This window comes from Athene cunicularia (genome assembly GCF_003259725.1).
Source record: "Athene cunicularia isolate RWA chromosome 1 unlocalized genomic scaffold, athCun1 chr1_part2, whole genome shotgun sequence".
Classification (NCBI taxonomy): domain Eukaryota; kingdom Metazoa; phylum Chordata; class Aves; order Strigiformes; family Strigidae; genus Athene; species Athene cunicularia.
Window position 1 is genome coordinate 36,487,286 of NW_020799092.1, and position 22,414 is coordinate 36,509,699.

General features: G+C 36.4%; 1 protein-coding gene across 1 annotated transcript; it reads left to right on the forward strand.

The window, feature by feature from the left end:
- Window positions 1-397: 397 nt before the first annotated feature.
- On the forward strand, window positions 398-22,289 carry RASSF9 (Ras association domain family member 9). Its single transcript, XM_026868682.1, has 2 exons — window positions 398-501; window positions 19,898-22,289. The coding sequence occupies exon 2, from the start codon at window positions 19,914-19,916 to the stop codon at window positions 21,171-21,173; it is 1,260 nt and encodes a 419-aa protein (XP_026724483.1). The 5' UTR covers window positions 398-501; window positions 19,898-19,913; the 3' UTR covers window positions 21,174-22,289.
- The last annotated feature ends 125 nt before the right edge of the window (window positions 22,290-22,414 follow it).

Below are 22,414 nucleotides of genomic sequence, written 5' to 3' on the forward strand. Positions count from 1 at the left end.
ATTTGTATGGATATAGAGGGACTTCTTCCCGTCCTGTCAGTCAGAGGCCCCTCAGTGAGAGAAACATTCAATTATTCTCTCAGGTTTTATATTACAGTGCAGGTTAATGAATTAAAGACTTCATGTCTGATACTAACCTAGCATTACCGTGTTTTCTCCCTCCCTCCCTCCCTCCCTCCCTCCCTCTAGTAGTTTCTCATTGCACCTAGTCAGCACAGTGATTTGAGTATTACTCTGAATATGTCTCCTGCTCTACGGTTGAGTACACTGAGTACATTTTAAGCCTTGGTGAAGGAAAACTGAAAATGCTCAGCATTTAGGTTGGGACTGGAAAAGCTCTTGGAGATCAGCTGCTTATCTAAATGAACTGTGTGTGACCCACATTGTAAGTCTCAGGGGATCATGTGAGATGTCTAATACTTCTCTTGGATGAGCATACCTGGAGAAAAGCCTATATGAAGCTATAAAGGTGCTTTTTGATTCAAGACTACCAGGCATTTGGTATGTATGTTGGAGGGGGTAGACAAAAGCTTATTTAGAATCAGTGGTGCTGTGTTAAATTTTTAGATTGAAAAGATGGTGCTTGTTTGGTAGTGGTGGAACACATTCTTCTCCATATTTTTACTTTTTCTTGAGTGTGAGATGTATTAGTGAACTATCAAAGTTCATACTTTGATAGATGAGCCAGAGTTCATACACTGTAATTTATTTTCTGGTCTGGCTTGTCAGCTTTTCTCAGGGGTCAAAATGGTTGCATACATTTTGTAATAATCTTTGTACATATTTGTTCACTTCACTTTCAGGAAGAGCTTTTTGTCTACCAAAACACTAACCTTATTTCTAAAGAGTTAATTATCTACTATTCCAGGAGGGCGGACAGCAATTTCATTCCAAAGGAGTAAATAAAATGAGTAATAAATGTGTGTAATACTACACCACCTAAGGAAAGAGCATTACTTAGGTTGACACTAATCTGGAACACTAATATAATGTAGAGTCAGGCTGAGGAGAGAGCTTTCAGACAAAGAAACACATTTTTAGTAATACAGAGGATGAGTCTTGCTGGTCAGAGGTGATTTCCTACTTTAATGATGAAAAATTGGCATTTTACAGGCAGAGAAAAGACTCAGACATGTTGCTAAATATGTAATGATTTCAGAAGAGAGATGTAAGATTTCAGAGATGGGGATTTTTTAAAAATTCTAACTTTAATAAAAGTAATAGTACCTCTTGATTGACCTACGCTCAGAAAATCTTATTTTTTGTTTTGTTTGTTTTATGTAATGAGTAATAGCAATTATAAATTATGGTCTTAAACATTATTGTTTGCAAGCATTAATAGCACATATGCTGTACAAGCCTTAATTAGTTTGTCCAACTTCTATGTTTAGTATATAGCTAAATCCTTGTTATTGGTGACAGAAAGGATGATGCAAAATAAAGCTTTTGTTTAAGACCACACACTAAGTGAAGCCTAGAACTGAACATTGGACATGTTGGTACCCAGGGCATTTCTCTTACATGTTATGATACTCTCAAAATGGTGACTTTCTGTCATCTTCTGAAGAGTTACCATGCTAACAATTCCCCAGTTATCACACAGGACACAGCAGATAAACAAGTGGTTTCAGGATGAACAGGAAGAAAGAGTGACCAACCCAGCAGAATTAGAGGGGAAAACAGATGACTACATTAATTTTTATAACAAAGGCCAGAACCATCCTCTACAGAATGTTGGCACTAAACAAATACAGTTCAGTTTAATTTTCAGGTAGGTAAAATACTGTACGACAGACAAATATCATGCAGAGTTTTCTGAAAATATCTATCAGATTAGTTTGCATCTGGTCTTTTATGTAATCAACTATTCCATGGCTATGTGTCCCATTAGAAAAATTTACTTAGAACTGAGTGCAGTACAGTTTTCATGCAAATTCTGGTGATGGCATTTTACCTTCCAGGACTGAAAACTTACCATGGACCTGCAAAATTCTTGCAGTAAAAATGAGAAATTTTCATAAATCATTTCTCGTGCTTATGTGTTACATATAAAAGTTAAGAGCTAATTAGTGATTTTGAAAGTTCTTTTCTTGGGGAACCTTGTCCAAAAGAAAACTTTTTTGAGCACCTTTCTGGAACTTGCCACAAATAGGCACCAGAAGACCCACTAGTTGCCTTTTCCTGTCTCGACCTATCCAGAAATGTACTTAAGGTGAACGTGTTGCAATAGCGGTAATGATACCAACTTGTTTGTGACCTCAGACAACTGATAAGCATACGTAGTTTTCCTTAGCTGTAATTTAGGTGATAATATTTACATGCCTCAGGAAAAATAAGTAGGGCATGACTAGACAGTGTAAAATCTGTGGAAGTGCAGAGTGTGAAAGCCAGTTAGTGGGAGAAGTATGAATAAAATCTGGGAGTTCCTTCTTTCTAATTCTTCTACAGTACAATAGAGCTGGCTGCCATGCAGAGAAGTAGAATACACTGTGGATTGTTCAGGTTTGATTTCACATAATTCACTGAGGAATTTTCAGTAGTCTAACATTTTTTCATAATCTTAAAAATGGCTTGTGAGGAGGGTTGTAATGTTACACAAAGGGAAATAAATAAAGAAATGCCATGTGTATCTTAGTAGATTTTGAGGTAGTTTTATGAGGTGGACATAAGGAATGAAAGTGAATGTTTGAAACCAAAAATAAGAATGGAAAGTTTTCATTGATAATGATAATAAAGTTGTCATGTAATTATATTTTTAATACTATGAAACTTGATTCCTGGTACCATGCGGAGAGCAATAAAAGACACTAAACGTGAAAAAAAATTCCAGTGCAAGTTTGGCAAACCTCTCAACTGCACTTTATTTAAAGATGTGTTTCTCTTTCACCGACTTAATCCTATTTCACTCTCACTCCTGTCTGCCTGAGTATGTGTTTACCTCTGTCAATTTGAGCCATTTCATTTGTAGTTTAGATGGTTGCTAGACATACATTTTTTGAGCGTTAGCATTAGAAGAAGCCAGGCTACCAATTTATTTCTTATGTTGTAATCTTGGAGGTGATGTAAACCTCTGTTTTCCTCGGTTGGGGTTGTTCTTTTGAGTTTGTTTTTTACTTTCATATTTATCAGGCAGCTGCATAGTAATGATAGAAGGAAAATATATTTGCACAGTGGGTAGGTATTTGATGTGAATGAAATATCTAAATATAATTTGTCTATTTTAATGGTCAAAACTGTCAATCTGATTAATTTGCGTTCTTGATTTTCAAACCCTATCTGTTCTCATTAGTAAAGAATTCTGAGTTATGATTTTCCTATCATAATGGAAAATATAATCTCTCTTGAAAAGCACAAGGTATTTATTTTGTGCTCCTTTTAATAACACAAGACTAACAAAGATTTAAATAAATATGCAAAAGTGTAACATTCTCACGTTTGGTGACAAAATCAGTTTTATAAAAATGTAATAATCTATTAGATCAAGTTTTATTTTGGTCAGGCATAAATATGTTTACTTTAACTTGTAAGGATACATTACCTCAGTGGAATAATGTAGTTGAGTGAAGACTACTAATTTTTAAGAGAGTCTGCCCTTGGGTCTTGAACCTGCAATTTGCTCTGTGTTAATAGATTCCTTCATCCATGTGGAACACCTTACCTACTTTTCCCAGCCTCCTCCAAATGAAAAGGATTATTTCTACAAAGGGTAATTTCCACTGTGAAAGCACTTTTAAACTACAAATTTTTTCAGAGCAACAGTTGGGGCACTGTTTTGATGACATAAAGGATTCCTCATTTGTCGTAGGAAGTTATCAGATTCTGTTCACTAATCAAAGAGTGGCTTAGTAATATTTATAAATGTGGGATCATATGCTGATATTCAGATGCTCTTGTTTCTGTTGGCTTCCTAATTGGTAAATTGATGTTCAGAACTGTTGTTTCACTTGGACATTACCTGTTGACAGACTTCCTCTGTACTGATTGCTAAGGCACTAAGTATACTTGTTTAACTTGATTATTGCCTCTTATCTCTCGAGGCCACTTTGCTGTTAGTATCCTGTTTTACCGAAAAGCTCTGTACAAATCCCATTTTCTAACAAAAATTTAGGATTAGTATTAACTTCACTTTCCCAAACTTCTGGTACTTTAAGGTCTAGGTAGATAACTACTCATGTTTGTTTACCCATGAAGGCCACTACAGGTGTCAGACAAAGATCTGAGTTATTTTTGAACCTGCAGTTGTGGATGGTCACAGTATTACTTTTACTGACACTTATACTGCTCATAAGATTAAGGTACACGTTAAAACACACAAGTTGAGCTTCATCTTACTCAACTTGAGCCATTAAAAATTTAGGTATCTAGTCATCTAGGTACTTCTGTAGTTAATGGGTACATCTAAACACTTCCAGAGGGCAGTTCATTCAGCCTTAGACTGGCTTTCAGTATGGGATTACTCACCTTTTGGAGGTGCCTATCTTATCCCACTGATTACAGAGGAAGGTCGGAAAATTATCTTTGACTACACATTTGCATTTTAAATAGCTTAAGGTAGATGACATGAGCTCCACCCCAATCAGTTTCAAAGGGAATGTCTTCATGGAGCATGCTCAGACTTTGTAGAGCACCTAATTAACCATCTTTTGTACCATTCATTTTAGAAATTAAAAAGGGAATAGTGAATGGAGAGGTGAATTACAGGTGGATAATGTATGATTAAGGGAGAACCATCCTAACAACATGGATGTCTTCCCTGCCCCTGCCACAAAATTCCTATGTGATGTTGGGCAAGTCAGATAAACCGCAGTTTACAAAAGTGGTTACTCACTGCATGTTCCTCAATTGCTAATTCAGTGTCCTGTATTGCACAAGGGCTAAGCAAAGGGAGTTTATGGATGTCCTGCTTTGGACATATCTCTATAGATAGCAATTCAGTTAGCCAGAGTAGGAACTTAAACAAGTGGATAGCTTTGGCCTAAATCTTTTTAAGCTTTGGTTTGTAAAAGGGAGTTATCTCCCTGCAAGAATATGTGGAGATAAATTCAGTAATGTGTCAGATGGTGAAGCAATTGAATATCCGGTGATAAAAAGTGTATAGCAAAAGATTAAATTAAGGAATGTCTTCTACAAAGAGTAGTACTGTACATAGGAGAGAAGATATAAAAGGACACATACTGAACAAATACAAGTAATGAGGACTAGTTTTATGAAGAAGACTTTGGTACCTAAACAACACTGTAGTCACCTAAGACAAGCTTTAAGAACTTCTGATGTTCACAAAATTATGATTAAATCCTGAGGTAGTAAAATTCTGACTGGCAGCACTCCACAGCCACCTATACTCCTGTCATGTCTTACATCAGTCCTGAAAACCCTGCAGTTGTGTTCTTCCTTCACACCTTACCAAAATTAAGAAAAAGGCAGTCTTTCAGCTTTTTCAGCTGTGAGGTCCCATCTGATAGCCCTGTTCAGAGCATGTGCAACAACACATAAAGTGCAGTCAGGCACCCTGGTGGCTGGAACACTCCTGTGAGATGCCCACATTGGTGTCCTCAACATCTATGTGACAGGTGAGTCCTGTCAGGTTATTCTAAACTGAAACTCTCTCAGTATTTCATGTTGAAGCTGTTCCATTTGGTGATGACTCGTATGAGTTACGATAAATGTAGAGAAAGACAAGGATTTGTGTTGAAGGCTTCAGTGGGAGAAGAGGATCAGGCTTTTGGTTCGTGTTCTAATTAATATTGTATTTTTTATGCAGTGAACATTTGAATGTAGTCTAACAGTACCTAAGTCATGCCCTTTTGTTCATGCTTCTGACCAGTTCAGTTCCTGCTGAACTTGCTGGTGTCAGCAAATCCCACTGTTAGGAGTTGAACTCTTCTGTAGCACTTTACATAGAAATTTAGGTATCCAAGAGGGAATTATGAATTTCCGCAGTGGGGAAGACACTGAAAGTTGTAAGACTCAGTGTCTGGAGTGCCTCAGTGCCTTCTGTGGCTTCAAGTATTGTCTCTTGTATCCATTCAATTGAGGCACAGGCCCAGTGGAATGGATAGAATGCACCTTGCGATGGATGTGCTGAATCAAGTTCATTTTCATTGAACTAAGTAGCATGGGAAACTTTAACACAAACGCTTAGAATTTTTGAGTACTTGACTGCAACTTAAGCATATTTCTTTCTGCTGAAGTCTTTCTGTGTAGTAGGCATATATTTGGTATATAAATGCATATATGACAGTTTGTGGTGAGTGTGATCATGTAATGCATATGTATATATCCTATTACAGATCTAACCTGTATCATCTACATCTAATGTACAATACAATGTATTACAACCCCCAATCATTGTATATATAAATAGCCTGTGCAGAAATAGCCACGTCTGCAGATTGCGTACCTATGCATTTACATAGTAAAAACTGGCTACATACAAGGGTTATTTGAAAGTCAGAAGTGACAAACAGAATGAGGACATGTCATGGAAGAATGCTAAATATGTTTATTTCTCCAAATATCACAGAGCAGTTCACATGGCAGAAGGAAGAATGCCTTCATTCAGGGGTGTGCAGTCACTGTGGTATCCATTCGGCCTATGAAGTGCCTTCTTACAAGTAAACTGCCTTTTTATCCTCCCTGAGCTATGAAGTCATCTGAATTGCTCATATGTTGAAAGGATCCCCACCTGCAAAGACATTTGGATATGTGAAATAAAGAAACATCAGATTAATTTGAGTGTTGACTCAGTCTGACTTTCTGTGAACTGAAGACAAGAAGTAGTTTACAGTGTCTTTCTGGTGTCACAGCCCTCTTAGGATAATCACTATCCTGCCATAGATGTGTCTTGTAATACTAGCCCCATTATTTCTTGGGCCTGCCTTGATCTTTGGCCACAGACACCTGGGCTTGTTTGGCTTCAGGTGTGCCCACTACAGGTTTTTGGCCCACACTTGCTCTCACTGTTCACCACAAATCTTTTGCCAGGGGTTTCCATCTTTTCAGCTGCATCAAATTTTTGAATGATTTCTTCCCAAACTGTTCAGTCACATTCAGGTGGGTTATGTTAGATGGTTTAACAAGACCTTTATCTTTGTGACTCATGTTGTTTGGAGGTCAGACAAGCAGCTCAGCTCCAGGGGAACAGTTGTGATGGACAACTAACATGGCTATGAGCCTATTCAGGTGGCCACAGCTGGAAACTCATTATCTCTGTTCTAGAACAGTTTTGGGTCTTAAGTCAAGATCATTCAAATATTTTAGGATTCACCTGTCTTTTCATCTGAATTATGGAATGTCTTTCCTCTGCAGTCATCTTCCTTCATCTTCTCATAGCTAAAAATTGTGTGTGTGTGTGTGTGTGTGTGTGTACAACTGGACACCATCCTCTGTAGCTCCCTCTTGCCTGTTCTTTCTTCATTACATTTGTGAATTTCCCATTACTCTTGATCTTTATGATCCAGCATTAACCTTGCTTTCAGACAGCAGTTTCTCCCTTCTTGCCTTCCCTATCTCTGTTGCTCAGCTGGCTAGAACTAGTTTTGCAAGCTCTTGTGCTCTCTTTAGCATATCCACTGCTAGGGCACAGCACAGTTGGTAAAGTTAACAATTTATTTCATTTGTTCAGTAGCTTCTTCAGAGAGGATGTGATGATATATCAGAGACCCTATCAGCCTGTGTCTGGCTAACTACATATTGAAGCATTCATTGATAAGCAATTCTAGAAAATTGCTTGGAAGCCTAAACTGCACTAATCTCTTATCTTGTCAATGGACACTAAAATGCTTCAGGTTTCTTTTTTTAAAATTTACGTCCACTCTTCTTGTTAGCATAATTATGTATCTAGTACTCAATTTAGCTCTTTAGAGTGAAGATGTATATAAGAGTCCACTTCATCATCTCATCTTTTTTTCCTTTCAGCTCTTCAGATATTGCACGTAATGGAACATACTTGTCACTGAATCATCCTTCAGAAAGTTTGAGGGAGAACAACAGAAAAAAAGAAAAGAATTGATTGTAAATGAGGTCTTGATACAACCCCTTTTGAGGTGACATCTTCAATATAATTTAATGAAAGCAAAAGAAATGGGGGAGATCATACAGTTATCATTTCTAAATTCGGCAGTTTACTCTGCAAAGTTTATTACAATAAATACAGAAGAAAATTAAAGCATATCCTGCCTTTCTCACTTCTGGAAAACTGTAAAGAGAAACTCAAAGTAGGTATTATGATATAGAAAATAAGCTATTTTGAAAAATCATTAAATGTCAAAAAGTTAATAAAGGGTGATGTTTGATGAGATGGCTGAACAGACGTAAAGGCTTGCTGTTGTACAGTTCTGTGTCTCCTTTCCAGGGTCCTGGCCACTCTGCCATTTCCTTTGCACTGGTACACTTTCTCTCCTGAACCCAGCTCAGGGAACACTACTCAAAAGAACAAAAAAATTTTTCCTCTTTTGTTTTCCTTTTTTTTTTTTTTTTTTTTTTTTTTTTTTTTTTTTTTTTTTTTTTTTTTTTATTTTATTTTATTTTTGTTTTCTGGGTTAGCTTGCTGCCTGTTTATCAAGCTGGAAACCCTTTGGTTAAAGCAGAGCTGGCACAAGCAAGGAGATAGAAATGTCAGGTAGACATCAGATTGCCTTGATTACTTAATGATCATACAGTTGCTAAGCTATAAGACTAGATTTAGAAGTAAAAACAGTATTTAGGATGATCACTTTCTTAAGGTGGTTATCTTGTAAATAATTTTGTATATTTTGGGGATGGGTCTAGGGAGTGTCAGAGTGTTTAAAACCCAGAAGATAAAAATACTGATTCCTACAATGTTCCTTTTCAGAATCACAAAGTGTCCAAACTGTGAAATTCACCACAGGCTGCTGCCAGAGCAGCTACAGAAGCAGGTACAGTTGGTAGCCATCAGGAAAAGACTATAAGGAAAAGAAGAGATGCTTTGCTGAGTTGGAGTTCAGCTTGAGGGTTGGTGGAAGGAAACCAAGTCCATCTGGACTTTCGTTCTTTTCACTGTGAGTGAGGTTAGTATCTGTCTCACATGGTGCCACCAGGAGTAGAGAAGAGATACACTGAACGTTTTGAGCCACGCATTATACACAGTTCATGGTTTATAAGCCCAGCCTCCTTTAGCCCAGGGAGTATTGGAAAAGTGGCATGAAATCTTATTTCCTTGTCTGTATCTTGTTCCTTTATTCAACTTACCTTATTATCACTGGTCTACATATAGTGTGCTTTGTTCATGTTTTGACAATCCAGATGCAATCTCAGAAAGCTTTGTGTTTATTTCTTCACTGGCAAGATGTCAACAAACCCAGGGGAGAGAAATAGTATACGTTTACCTTTCAACAAAAGCTAAAGTGAATTTCATGGAACAACAACAAAACTTGTGCTTTCAACCCTTGGAATTCCCCTTACTTCTTTGATCTCAAAAGCTCATAAACAATCAGCATGCTTCTAAAAAGCAGTTATAAAAATTCTAATGGGAGAATTTAGATATCCCAAATTTCTATTAGCTGTAATAGCACTTCTAGCTTTATTGTTTAGAAACCTATGTTCTAAATGAGCAATAAATTATTTTTTCCTCTGTATTATTGAAGGTGATGGAATTTTAGACACATTCTGTAAATTATTAATAGGAGCTTCATAAAGTTTGTATAGTGAAACTAGTGCTTAAATATTCATAGGCACTTAAATAGACGCAGGAACAATGTAGAGAATTGTGTTTTTGCAATGTAGAAAAATTCTTGTGGTAGATAAAAAGTACCAGTGGCATCTTTATTTGTCAACTAGTGAGAACTACACACTGGCCAAAATCAAGATGCAGCTTCTGCTGCATTGATATACCTAAACTTTGCATGTTGGTTGCTAACACTGAGGAATTTGAAAATGCCCGTCTTCCGGTCCTCATCATGGTCTAAAGTATTACTACCACTGAATATGTCAGTGTTTGTTTTGGCTCTGGAGTTTTTCCTGGATCTTTCATTCCTGTATCACAGCTGCTTCCTCAGTAGCAGCTGCAATATACACATCAAAGCAAGTTTTCCCAGTAAAACGAATTGTAATTGTTATTGTTGCTCATCTTGGAAAACATTTTGGTGGACAGCTAGCTAGCTCTCCCCTGTTCTCATGTCTCCACAGTGTCAGGCCCCCACAAATACAGACTTGATATGATGAATGTGTTATCATGGCATTTTACGTACACAACACACTTGCTGATGGTACTCACTGCAATTCCAAACATTTTTTTTGACTAATACCCACTTACCAACCATATGACTTTGAATATACAATGAAGAAATGATGATTTGTCTGACAGGAAGGCAGATTTAAAGCATAGATGTAATTTATAGAGAATGTGTACCCTTAGGGGGAGAGGAATAATTTGAGAGGTAGGACAGGGGCAGATGCAGTCTTCATCTGAATGGAGACTGCAGCCTTTGCACCTGCCTGTAGGTTAAGTGATTTCAAGTGTAAACATAGTATAGGGCAGAGCTAATAAGTGAAGGGGATGGCTTAGGAGCCTTTTGGTCACCTTTGCTGAAAATGTGCACTTGGACTCTGCAAATGAGATTTTGCAAAACAGTATCAGCCACTGAAGCAATGACACAGAATTATGTCATTATTAAATGGGAGGGTGAGGGAGGAGGGTGTTCAGGATAATCCGCCATAACTATCACTCTTGTCTAGTGAGCAAGGTGTTGAATTCCTCTTACAATGTCTTTTATTTTTTTATTTCTGTTAGTGGAACATTCTGAGTTAGTGCAATTTCTTGGCTTATTTTCTACATAGTACAAAATCTGCTCTCCATCTACTTACCAGGTGACAGAATTATTAGTCGGTTCTTGTTGGTTCTTCTTGTTGTCTGCTTTTATTTCTTTTATATCTGTTTTAAGTAGTCAGGCCTTTTTTTCCCTTTTTATTTTTCTTAAATGTTGCTCCCTGTTGAGACACCTGTGTCCAAGCAGTACAGTTATTAGAATGAAGTGTACAATTTCCCATGGGATTTTTACTGAAGTCTGACATTTCAAGTCAGCAAGAACTCTGGTGTGAATGACATATTTGCAGTAAAATAATTATCTTAGAGAATTATTCTTTCAAAAATGTCATACCCTTCATGTTATTTATTCTATGACAGAATAGTACTATCCCATTTCATTCCAAAATTATTTAACTGAAATTTGTCATAAAGCACTAATATAGTATAAACTGATTGGATAAACAGAAATTTAAACCATAGATCACTGCTGAATTATAATGTATGCAATTTTGTACAGTAGCTAACAGAGGTGATGGCATTCCTCTACAGAAGGGATTAAGGAACTAGTTATCATTTTACGTTCACAAATGATAATTGATATAGGACATAATTTTCAACAGCTGTTGCTAATTAAAATGTTTCATAAAGACTTCCTGACAGTATGGTAATCTTGTTGACTTAAAAATTTATGCATTTAAAAAGGAATTACAAAGTGAACATAAACTTTACTAGAGAAGTGTTGTACATGGCTAGTTAAAATAGCCGTTGTAGAAACCATTTTCTTTTTTTCAAATATCTGAAATATTTCAGTTAGAACATCTGAATGCCTCTGTATATGTGTATGTCTGAAAAACATCACATAAGTATCTAGATGCCTAATTTTCTTTTATCTTTAATAAATGCCTATGCACACTTCTGTAAAGGAGGAAGCTTCATCATAGAGCAGCATTAAGTCGATGTAGAAACAGATGGTAGAGACAAATTGAAGTTATTTTTTTGAAGTAATTGCTTTGTTTTCACAAGTTCTATGGTATTCTTTCCAAGTCTTCTTGCAGTATTTGGGCTACTCTGGTTATCCATATTGAGGGGTTTTATTATTATTAAAGTACCAGTCCTGCTTTGTCATGATACTTTTTAGCTAGACATTGCCCTGACTTTCATGTGATGCAGAAAAGAAGAAGGAACAAGTTTCTGACATGCCATGTGTGGAATTTCTGTCTCCTGCATGATTTGGACATTAACTGTTCCTCCATTAATATTGTTTTTTTAAGGGTAGGTGAAGGGAATGGGAATGCAGTTAGTTAATAGGTTGTCTTGAATCCCTAAGGCTTTGGATTAATTCCAGCTTCACTGGGTGGTGAGAGAGTAGGTGCTTCCTCATTGCTGCCATTAGGAAACTCGGAAACATGTAGTCTACTTAGCAGGAGGCATACTGAGTGTAAGATTTTGGCCTTTATTGCTTTTTGAATGACTTTACAGGAGGTGACAGAAAGTTGAGAAAAAAAAAGTGGATTAAATGTGGATAGTCTGAAAAAATTTAGATGAACTTTTAATATAATCCATTTGTGCCTGAAAGGTTGAAATAATTCTGACCTTAGTTTTCATATGGGCTGTGTATTCTTCATAGCTTTAATGTTTAAACTCACTGTTAAAAATTTGTTTGGATAAAATTAAGTTAGAATTTCTTCCAAGCAAGGGCTGCAACACATGGCACCAATAGCTTTACTTTCTTGCAAATTTCACAGATAAAACCCACAGAGACAAAATATATTTTGATATTTTATTTCAGAATGAACATCCACTGTCTCATAGATGCTTTTATTTTTATCTATATGGTACCAGACTAAAATTTTAAAAGATAAATAATAAAACCAATATTATATTATTAAACTAATTAGCCTTTATATAACCTGACATGTAAATGTCACCGGTATCAGAAGCTCTCAGATGACATGTAGCGTGTATCCTATGCTACAAATGGAGGTTGTTTGTATCAGGTAGGTATCTCTGTAATATTGGCCTCTCCTTATTTCCAGCAAGTAAATATAACTAAAAGCCATCAGATTTCTTTGGTAGGTGGTTATGGCTAGGGTCTGAGACACAGAGATAACAAGGTTATTAGCGAGTGCTTAACCAAGGCGTGTGTTCTCTGGGCCGTTGCACATGGAAGAAACATTTATGGGTGCAGAACAAAGAGAAGACCATAGAACAGATGCACACTTGCCAAAATCCAAGTGGGCAGATTTATGTGCCCCAGCAGCATGCTCAAAGACCATCCCCTTGAAAATACTGGATTATTAAAAGCTTTTGTGGCAGGTGTCTGTTGTTTTTCCAGGATGTTTTATGCCATTGTGTCACACAATTTTCAAAAGAAAGAAAGTGGCTCAGCAATGGAGCATGCTTGGCTGGGAGACTGTTCCCTACTGTGCAGTGTGGCAGGTTGGGGACAAGGCACGGAACATCTTGGTGAAGAGCTGGTAGTGTACAGCTTGAGAAAGAAGGGAGAGCCTGCTGAGAGGCACAGGGAGCACAGGTCTGCCTGGGTCTGTCTGAAAGTTTCACGTTTCTTAGTGCACTCCAGCACTGAGACAGCAGACACTGAAGTTCTAGGCAAGGCACTGCCAGAATGCAGTTGGCAGCCAGAGGGTTGTCTCTTAGAGCCTTTTTTTCTCCTGTTCTATCACTTAGCCGCTTTTGGTTTCTCCATTAAAGAAGTGAGCTGTTTTGGGTGGTATCTTGATAGAGTGTAGGAGTTTGTTTCTGAGATGTTTAGAAGCACTTTAGTCTTACTCTGAAGAGGTCATGACAACAGCCTACCTACCTGAGAGCTCTGGTCAGCTGAGAACCCCATCATGGCAGCCAGTCAGTCATAAACCACAGTTATTTTCTCATTTGCTGCAGATTAGACTGTATGTTCAAATGCACTATTGAGAGGGTATATGCTGTCAATAGGATTGCTGTTCATTGTTTTGATGCTTTTTGTTTCACTGCAAATGACAGTTGTGTCATGTGTCTTCCTGGGTGTTCTGTATGTTGAAATATATTTATGCAAGCACAGCATCAAAAAGAAAAAATAGGTGAAGAGATCAAAAGCACAAAATTTGATTCATTTTCTACACTAAAATAAACTAAATTATTTATACCATCTGCTAGCTTAATACTAGAAACAATCCTTCAGACATAAAAAGTAATTAATTACAGATTATATTATGAAAATGATGAAAAAAAAAGGTGACATTATTACACTAAGTACAAGAATATTCCAACCCACAAACATTTGTACTAACAGATACAACTTTATGACATCTGATTAACATTAATTTAATTCATACATAATATATAAAAGCTCTTCCATCTCTCAAAATTAAGATTATAAAATGTGATTTCCCCAATAAATTGGTGAAAAAAATAACAGCTATTTCATGTAAACAGTTTTCCAGCATGAACTCTTCTATGCAAATTTATAAATTAAGAGTTGTATACTTTTCAAGCAAAGGATTAAGATATTGTGCCATTTATTTTCACCTGCAGATTTTTTAGTCTATATAAATTATTTCAATGACAGGGAGGAGAAAATTAATATCATTTGTGATCATAAACATAATCTCAAGTTCTGAATTCCTTTCCTAACACCAAAACTTTCAGTTGGTTGTTTATGTTGACTTAAAATTGGTTCAGTTGTTCACATTGAAATAAAATTAGGAAAGCTTTGAACTAACAAGGGGTTCACAAAAGTGTCCTGGCTGTGAAATTTCTAGCTATTACCTAGGTATTTCTTAGTTACTCACCTTTATGTTTCCTTGGGGGGGATGCACCAAGAAATACAGTAATGTTGACAAAGAAATTCCATTTTATTTTTCTGTGAAAGTCTACAAAGAATTTACTACAGTGAAGGGACAGAAGGGTTTTATCTATGTTTTTTTCTCAACAAAGACAAAATTTTCTTTTAGTGTCAAAGGTATTTCAGAAACACTGTATTAAGCTGCTAACAATATGATATATAAGCGATCTAGTCCCAATAGAATCTGTGCTGAAATTAGTAAGGAAAAATTATCATCTTGTAGACTTGAAGGTGAAATTCTAAAAAGGGGATCTCTTTATTTGATTGACATGATTGGTTGTAAAACTATATATTGCATATTAGGGAAGAATTTTAAAATTTTCAGGAAAGCAAAAACTTATGTGTTTGATACGTATGTTTTTGTGCCAGACATCCCTTAAAGTTAGTGAATATCAAAAATGATGCTGCCAGCAGTTAAGCCATCTCATATTTTGACTTTGTGCAACATAAGTACATGTTTTTGTTTTGTCTATACCTTGTTGCAATGTATTACCTTTCTTCCCTTAGGCCTGAATAATAAATTAATGAAGCGTGTATCTGACATGAAAAGATCAACTTGTGCGGACACAATCAAGACTTTGTGTGAGGTCTAGAACATGATTAGAATGGTTTTCTGGGTCCTCATAAAGAGAAGCAAAGAGTGGAAGGCATGAAACTAGCAATCAAACAAACAAGTTTAGAAATGTACTTTTTACTATTCCTAAACTTAAATTCCCATCTGTTCCTGAGCAGCAAAGTGACTTTCCAAAAAAAGACAGACTTGCATGTTGTTATTATCAAGGTTTTAAAATCGTAGATGAATAAGTAGAACATTTCAGTAATCATTCAAAGAACAGAATTCAAGCCAGAACTGAAGCTTTAAAGCCTGTTTACAACAACAGCAATAAACTTTTGAAAACAATTAAGAAGTTGCTTAGCTAGTTTTGAAGAAGTTGCTACTGAAACTTTTCTTCAAGAAAGCTAAATATTTAAATTGGATAAACACTTTAGCAAGTACAGTCATTAGCTAATAGGTTATCAAAAAGCTATAGTTCTTTTGCTTCCTTTACAAAACTGCAGGATATGAAGGCCAAGGAACCAGTAAATTTGAGAATCTTACCTCTTTATTAAAATGACCATCTAAAAGCAGATCTTGTTGCTGAATATTACCAATTTTAGTATTATATCTCAGAAGAAAAAAAGAATCGTGTCAACCACCAACATTTATTCACAAGAAGTTACAAACTGCATTGTATCTTCCTTAGTATTGAAATGACTTAATGGATTTCCTTATAAATGATAGTAATAAATTGAACAGTGAATTGCATAGTCAGCATCTAAACTGTGAAGTCATAATGTGTAGGTCCCATGTTTAATTATCTTTATTGAATCTACTGCTGTCTGAAATATTCTTGTTATATTTCCCTCAGACAATAAACTAGAATCTGAGTGGATTACTCTCAGCTGTATTTAGCTACCTGAAAATGAGCTATTTAGTTGAAGGTGGCCACACAGGTCTCTTGTAGTTAATGAGAGAAATAGCTTCATTTGAGGATTCAGTCCAATGATCGTAGATGATTTAGGCTGTGGTGACTTTCTCCTTGGAGGTGCACTCTCCTCTCATGAGAAAGAGGAACTTTGATGGTGAATTTATAATGAAATCTTAACTTTCAGATGCCTAGGTGGGATGCATTCCATCTCCATATATGCAGAATCTGCACTTCACTTTCTATGAGGAAAGCACACAGCTTTCTAGACATTTCCTAGTATTAGCATCTTCTTGCATCTTGAAAGCAAGTCTTTAATAATTGTCATACTATGACTGACATGCTGAAGCTTCATTTTTGTTTGGCACTACCTGAATTAACTATGATTAAAGAATTACACAATAAATTTTACTTAAAAGATCCATGATAGGCCACATCAGTTTACCATTTTTAGTGGTACCATTTGACTTTTTAGAAGATAGTAGGATTTCCTGGTACTGTAAGATTATAAATGACTTGCTAATTCCTTTTCATTAAAAAGAAAGATCAGAAACGTAGTGAAGCCGCTGAATAAAAATGAAGATAATATCCGCTGAATAAAAATGAAGATAATATATGTTGTGACAAGCAGATGGAAAAAGTAATGAAAGAATTTGCACTTTACAATTCTGTTTTGATCCAAGAATTACAGCGATGTTCAGAAATTTTTTTTCCTGTCCTTTTCTATAAAAGGTGACTACATAATTACAAGGTATATGTTATATATGGTATACATACATTTATATATATAAGTATATATTTTCGTGTATAAGCTACTTGAGTTCTCTGTGTACCTGCATGTGCATACATTGTCTGTTCATGCGGTGCTACTACTAGTTACGGACTTCAGTATGTTAAGTACTCTATAGACAGACTAAAGAAGAATCCTTTCCAAAAAAGCTCGATTTAAAGTCTGTGTAGACAGGTGCATTGTAACTGAAAAATTACAGGGGGTGATAAACAGCTAAAAAATGATTGAGAACAGTAATTTTAAAATGTTATTTTATATCCATATTGTTTGCAGAGATCCTGTAGAGATTGCTTTACAACAAACAGTGTATTTCTATCAGAAGTTTGCTTATCTCCTGCTGAAGTCTGTGGGAAGTCCATATAAAAAATGGGTAGAGCAAAAGTAGTTGTCGGTACACTAATACTATGGGGTTTCAAATTTATCTGAAGATTTACTAATATTGCAGAGAGAAACTATCTTCCTAGAAAAACTTTAAAGGAGCCAGGAGGAAAAGAGACAGTAAGCTTCTGCTTAACTCACATAATCTGTTACACATTGAAAATATTGACTAGGAGAAAATATGGCAATCAACCCAAAACAAAATGAGAAAAAAATAGGAAGAGTTTCAATGTGCAGTCAAATTGCCTCAGAAGAATCCTAAAAGACTGAGATAACACTCATTCCCCAAAATGAATGATTACAAAAAAAACAACAGGAAAGACACTGAATTTACTGCCTCAAAGTCCCAATCTGGTATTTCTTCTATTTTTATGCTTTTTTTTTTTTTTTTTTTTTTTTTTTTTTTTTTCTATCAGTACTTTTATAAACTGAAATGCAATGACCGGCAATAAGCTTTTATTTCTAGATCAATTATTTATGTATCAGTAGTGAACATGGTTTGATACACTGTATTTTTGGGAATTCATTTTGCATAATTTTATGCTTAATATATAATATAACTGTAGTTTATATTTTTTCTTTTTATGTCTGTAGTGTAAACCAAATACTGAGTTATTTTACAGTCACCGCTCGCTTATGTTGCAATTATCTATTTATGTAAGTTTCATTTAACTACCAATCTGTCAACAGACAAAAATCTTTCTATAGTATCCTGTATTCTGTAAACCTAAAACCACTTACAGATGCTGACTGTATAGCATGTGACATACTTAACAGTGATGCCATTTAATCTGATACGGTCTTTCATTCCTTCCCCTCCCATTTAAACTTGAATATTTTTGTTTCTTTGTGCCATTTTGCCATTTTCTGTGTCTGTGACATATGCTTTCCTATTTTGAGAAGGAGTCTATGAAAATATTATTAATCCTCTGAACACCAGTTTTAAAAAATAATTGCTGAAAAATGCTGGTCTGTAAGAGGGAGCTATTGAAGTGGGAAAATGATGTCATTACTCAGAGTAATCTATGAAAACGTAGATTTTACAGAGGAATGTTCCAAGACCTGGGGCAATGTCGTTGGACAGAGCTCTCCTATGCAATGATACTAATAAACTCACTCTTGTAGGTTTTATTAGTATTCATTTGTAGTCTCCTGTCTTTTGTGGATTATTGCCTTCTGGTCAGAGTGGCACCTAGAGCTGAGTCAATCATAGTTCAGTTTATTGGATTGCAGTGTGTCTGTTGTGTTGTGTAATAATTAAGAAAAAGTAACAAGTTGGATTGCTTTAATAATCATAGGGTATAAGCCTAATGAAGCCAAGTAAAACTCCATTTCTACTACATCTCAGAAGACTAGAAAAGTGCTGCAAATAAGTAGTCCCAGATAGAAACAAATGTCATTTTGAACCCTTTGAATATTGTTCAAATTGTCATTTTTGTTTTCAAGCTTTCTCTGTCAGACTGGGTTAAAACTTGTTCATTCAAATGAACTGGAAGGGATACAAGAAAATCAAAGAAATGCATTTTTCCTCAGGGAATTTATTGTTTTATCATTTTAGGCAACAGGCCATATCACCAGGTCTGGGCAATCAGCAGATTATTCACATGTAAGCTAGAGGACAGGAATATCCTGGACAGGTTCCACAAGGCCACTCTGTCAATGTAGACCCATGGCTGTCCAGAGCTACTCAGATGGGGACAAACCGAAGAGTTAGCTGTAAATTTCTACATTTGGTCAGGTGAATCACTCTCTAGACTCCACTGATTGTATTGATTAGATATCTACATAAGTCATAGTGGGATCTTAGCCACCTGAAGGTAGGTATGTCAGTGTATGAGGAGGTGCCAGCTGCTAATGTCGGGTTAGCAGCACATTCATTGGAATTCATAAACAAAGAAAAATAAATTAAACTTTTTACATTTTCTGGCATTTCTGTATGATTACAAAGATTATAATATATGAACCTATATATGTATTCTCTCGCAGTTGGTATTCTCTCACAACTCACTGGAATTCAAGCTATTTGGTACTTCAGGAAAGGCAACAAATTCCTTGAGACTTGTTAAGGAAAAATCACAGTGTAAAACAATGGTGTTTATGCTTGTGTGGGTGCAGCTGTGTCAAAAAAAAGCTATAGACCTATCATCAAATTCTGTTAACTTAGTTGATGTTCAATCATCTTTTCTCAGTCCATCTATGTTCAGTGTATATTTGGAGGCATGATTCTTCCCTTCAGAAGCCTCAGTGATATTAAGAGCTTACAAATGTTTGTGCGGTGTTTGTGTGATGAGAACAGATAGGCAGATCTGAAAGTAATGTTATCCTAGGAGACTTTGGAAATGTAGATTGCCAAACTTTATCACTTCTTGTTATTATACACATATTATGTGTACAAAACCTATATTTGATAAAGGACATTTTGTGTGAGATACCTGTTCAGCTGGACTAGTAATAATATTAAAGCAGTAGCTGACATGGGTGTGGTTTTATGTTACTTAATCCCAAAATATTTCTTCATGTAATTTAAACAAGTATATTGTCTTGTACAATAATAAGGGAATTTTTTAATGTGGTAGTCATATCAGAATTATAGTTATTATTCATGCAGTCTGTGCCATTGATATGTAATTTATGTTTGGTCTCTTCTTGTTTTCCAGGTCTCCCAACAAGGACATGGCTTCAAATGAAAGAGAGATTGTGGTTTGGGTTTGCCAGGAAGAGAAGATTGTATGTGGCCTGACAAAGCGCACAACTTGCACAGAAGTGATTCAGGCGCTGCTTGAGGAACATCAGGCAACATTTGGAGAGAAAAAGGTCCTCTTTGGAAAACCTAGTGACTACTGCATTGTAGAAAAATGGAGAGGTTCGGAGCGAGTACTTCCTCCCCTGACAAAGATTCTGAGACTTTGGAAGGCCTGGGGAGAAGAGCAGTCTAATTTGCATTTTGTGCTGGTAAAGTCAGATGCTTTCCTCTCATTTCCATTGTGGAAGACAGCTGAAGCTAAGGTAGTACAAAATGTAGAAAAACAGTGGGAGCTCAGTCCAGCAAATTACATGAAGATGTTACCAATAGACAAGCAAAAGAAAATTGTGAGGAAGACTTTCCGGAAACTGGCCAAGCTTAAACAGGACAGTGTTCAGCAAGAGAGAGATAATATGGAGACACTGATCCATCTGATAATTTCTCAAGATCATACCATTCATCAACAAGTCCTTAGAATGAAGGAACTAGATATGGAAATTGAAAAATGTGAAGCGAAATTCCATCTAGATCGTGTGGCCAATGATGGAGAAAATTATGTGCAGGACTCCTACTTAACAATTAATCCAAGTGAGGCTGAGCAGCAAGGTAGTAGGCCAGATGATCAAAAAGAGATGCATGACTATTTGAGCAAAAGTGAGGGAATTTTACAGGTTGAAGAGAGACTGAAACATCACAAACAATTAATAGAGAAGCTGTGTGCTGAAATTGAAAAAGAGGTGCATGGTATATGCACAGAAAAAAATGGAGATGATGCTCACACAGAGGGAGCTGCTAATGCTGAACTGGAAACCTCAAATTTGGAAGGTGTAAAATACGAGCTGGAAAAAAGTATGAAAGATGGTCTGAGAATCAACTCATACCTGAGCTGTGTTCAGAAAGAACTTACATACAGGGACTCACTGCTTCAAAAGAAGGAAAAAGAATATGAACTTCTTACAGAAGAATTTAATTTACTACATGTTAAAGACAACACTGAAACTGGGCTTCCATCAAATGAAGAACCATCGATGGGCAGTGGCATCTCCAGTAGCAGCATTGCTGTTCCTGACTTTGTTCATAGAGTGACTAATCTGGACATAAATGATACAGACTCTGACACTGGAATCAGCTCTACGCACAGTCAGGACTCTGAAACAATTTCAGGGGACATGGTACTGTTGTCAACATAGTTGAAAACAGTCATGCACTTATGAAAAGTCATATTTTGGCAGATATTTATAAGAATTAGTAAACCCTGTTGTCTTGAAAGTTTAGCCCTTCAAAATGTTAAAACTGTCACTGCTTTAGCAAAGTAAACAGCGTCTATGTGCTTCGTAATATACTTGTGCTTAAATGCATGGGAAATCTCATGGGTTAACTGCTAATAGGTGCAAGGTTGTTGGCTTTGCTAAATCAGGACAGACTGTTTAAACCTTGTAATGCTGATACTCAGTGAAACAGGAGCGTTCTGACCAGCTTGGACCAAGTCTGGAGATCTGATATCCCCTAATCTTTGGGTCTACTTCTGCATCTCTCTAACTTGATAGGAATGTGAAACAGAGATTAGACCAAACTAGACAGAGAGCTTGATTTTCTGCTCTGTTACATTAGCTTTTTTCATCTGGACTTTCCCTGCCATGATGCTGTTGTACAGGAATATATAATCTGTTAAAAAATAGTTTTTATCATATTGTAGGACAACGAACAAATGCAATTGCAATTGCATTTATGCAATTTAAATTTAGTTTTATCAGGATGATACTTTCAAAACCACCTAAGTCCCATTTTAAAAATTACCTTACACATATATGGTTTTAATTTCCATACTCTTTCAGCAGCGTTTAACTGCTTCTAAGATCCTTAAACCCCCTACTTACCTGCTGTTACCCTGTAGTTGCCCCAGTGATGCTTAAATCCACATAGTTCCTGCCAGCGGGCATGTCAGAACCGCCTACGTCCTGCTTGTGCGAGACGCTCAAATCCAAAGCTCACACCTAACCCCAGGGGCATTTTTAGCAAGGCTTTCTCCTGCCTATCTCACCAGTTGGATCCAGTGTCTTAGGCCTTCTCAGATCATGACTACCAAGAAGGGACAGGCAGGAACCAGACATTTTTGGCTCTGGCTAGACACTCCTTCCCAATGGTCAGGTAGTTACCAGTTTCACATAGCAGGTAGGTTGTCAAATCCCATCTCATGCTGTTTTGGAGCTGGGATATGGACCTCTAAATCCTACTTCCTTGGTGAGGACTTTGGGATACAGCTAAAGGTGATCCACTTCTATATAGCTAATTAAATGTTGCCCCCCCTCCCCCCCCCAAAAGAAGGAGCACAAAACATGAGGATTTTACAACTGTGTGGTTCAGTCACATTATTTCACTTAGGATGTAGTAGTTGATCTCAAATTATTCTCCAGCACGTTGCTGTAAATCC

Coding starts and splice junctions, on each gene's coding strand:
- RASSF9 (XM_026868682.1), top strand. CDS start 19,914: ATGGCTTCAAATGAAAGAGAGATTGTGGTTTGGGTTTGCCAGGAAGAG.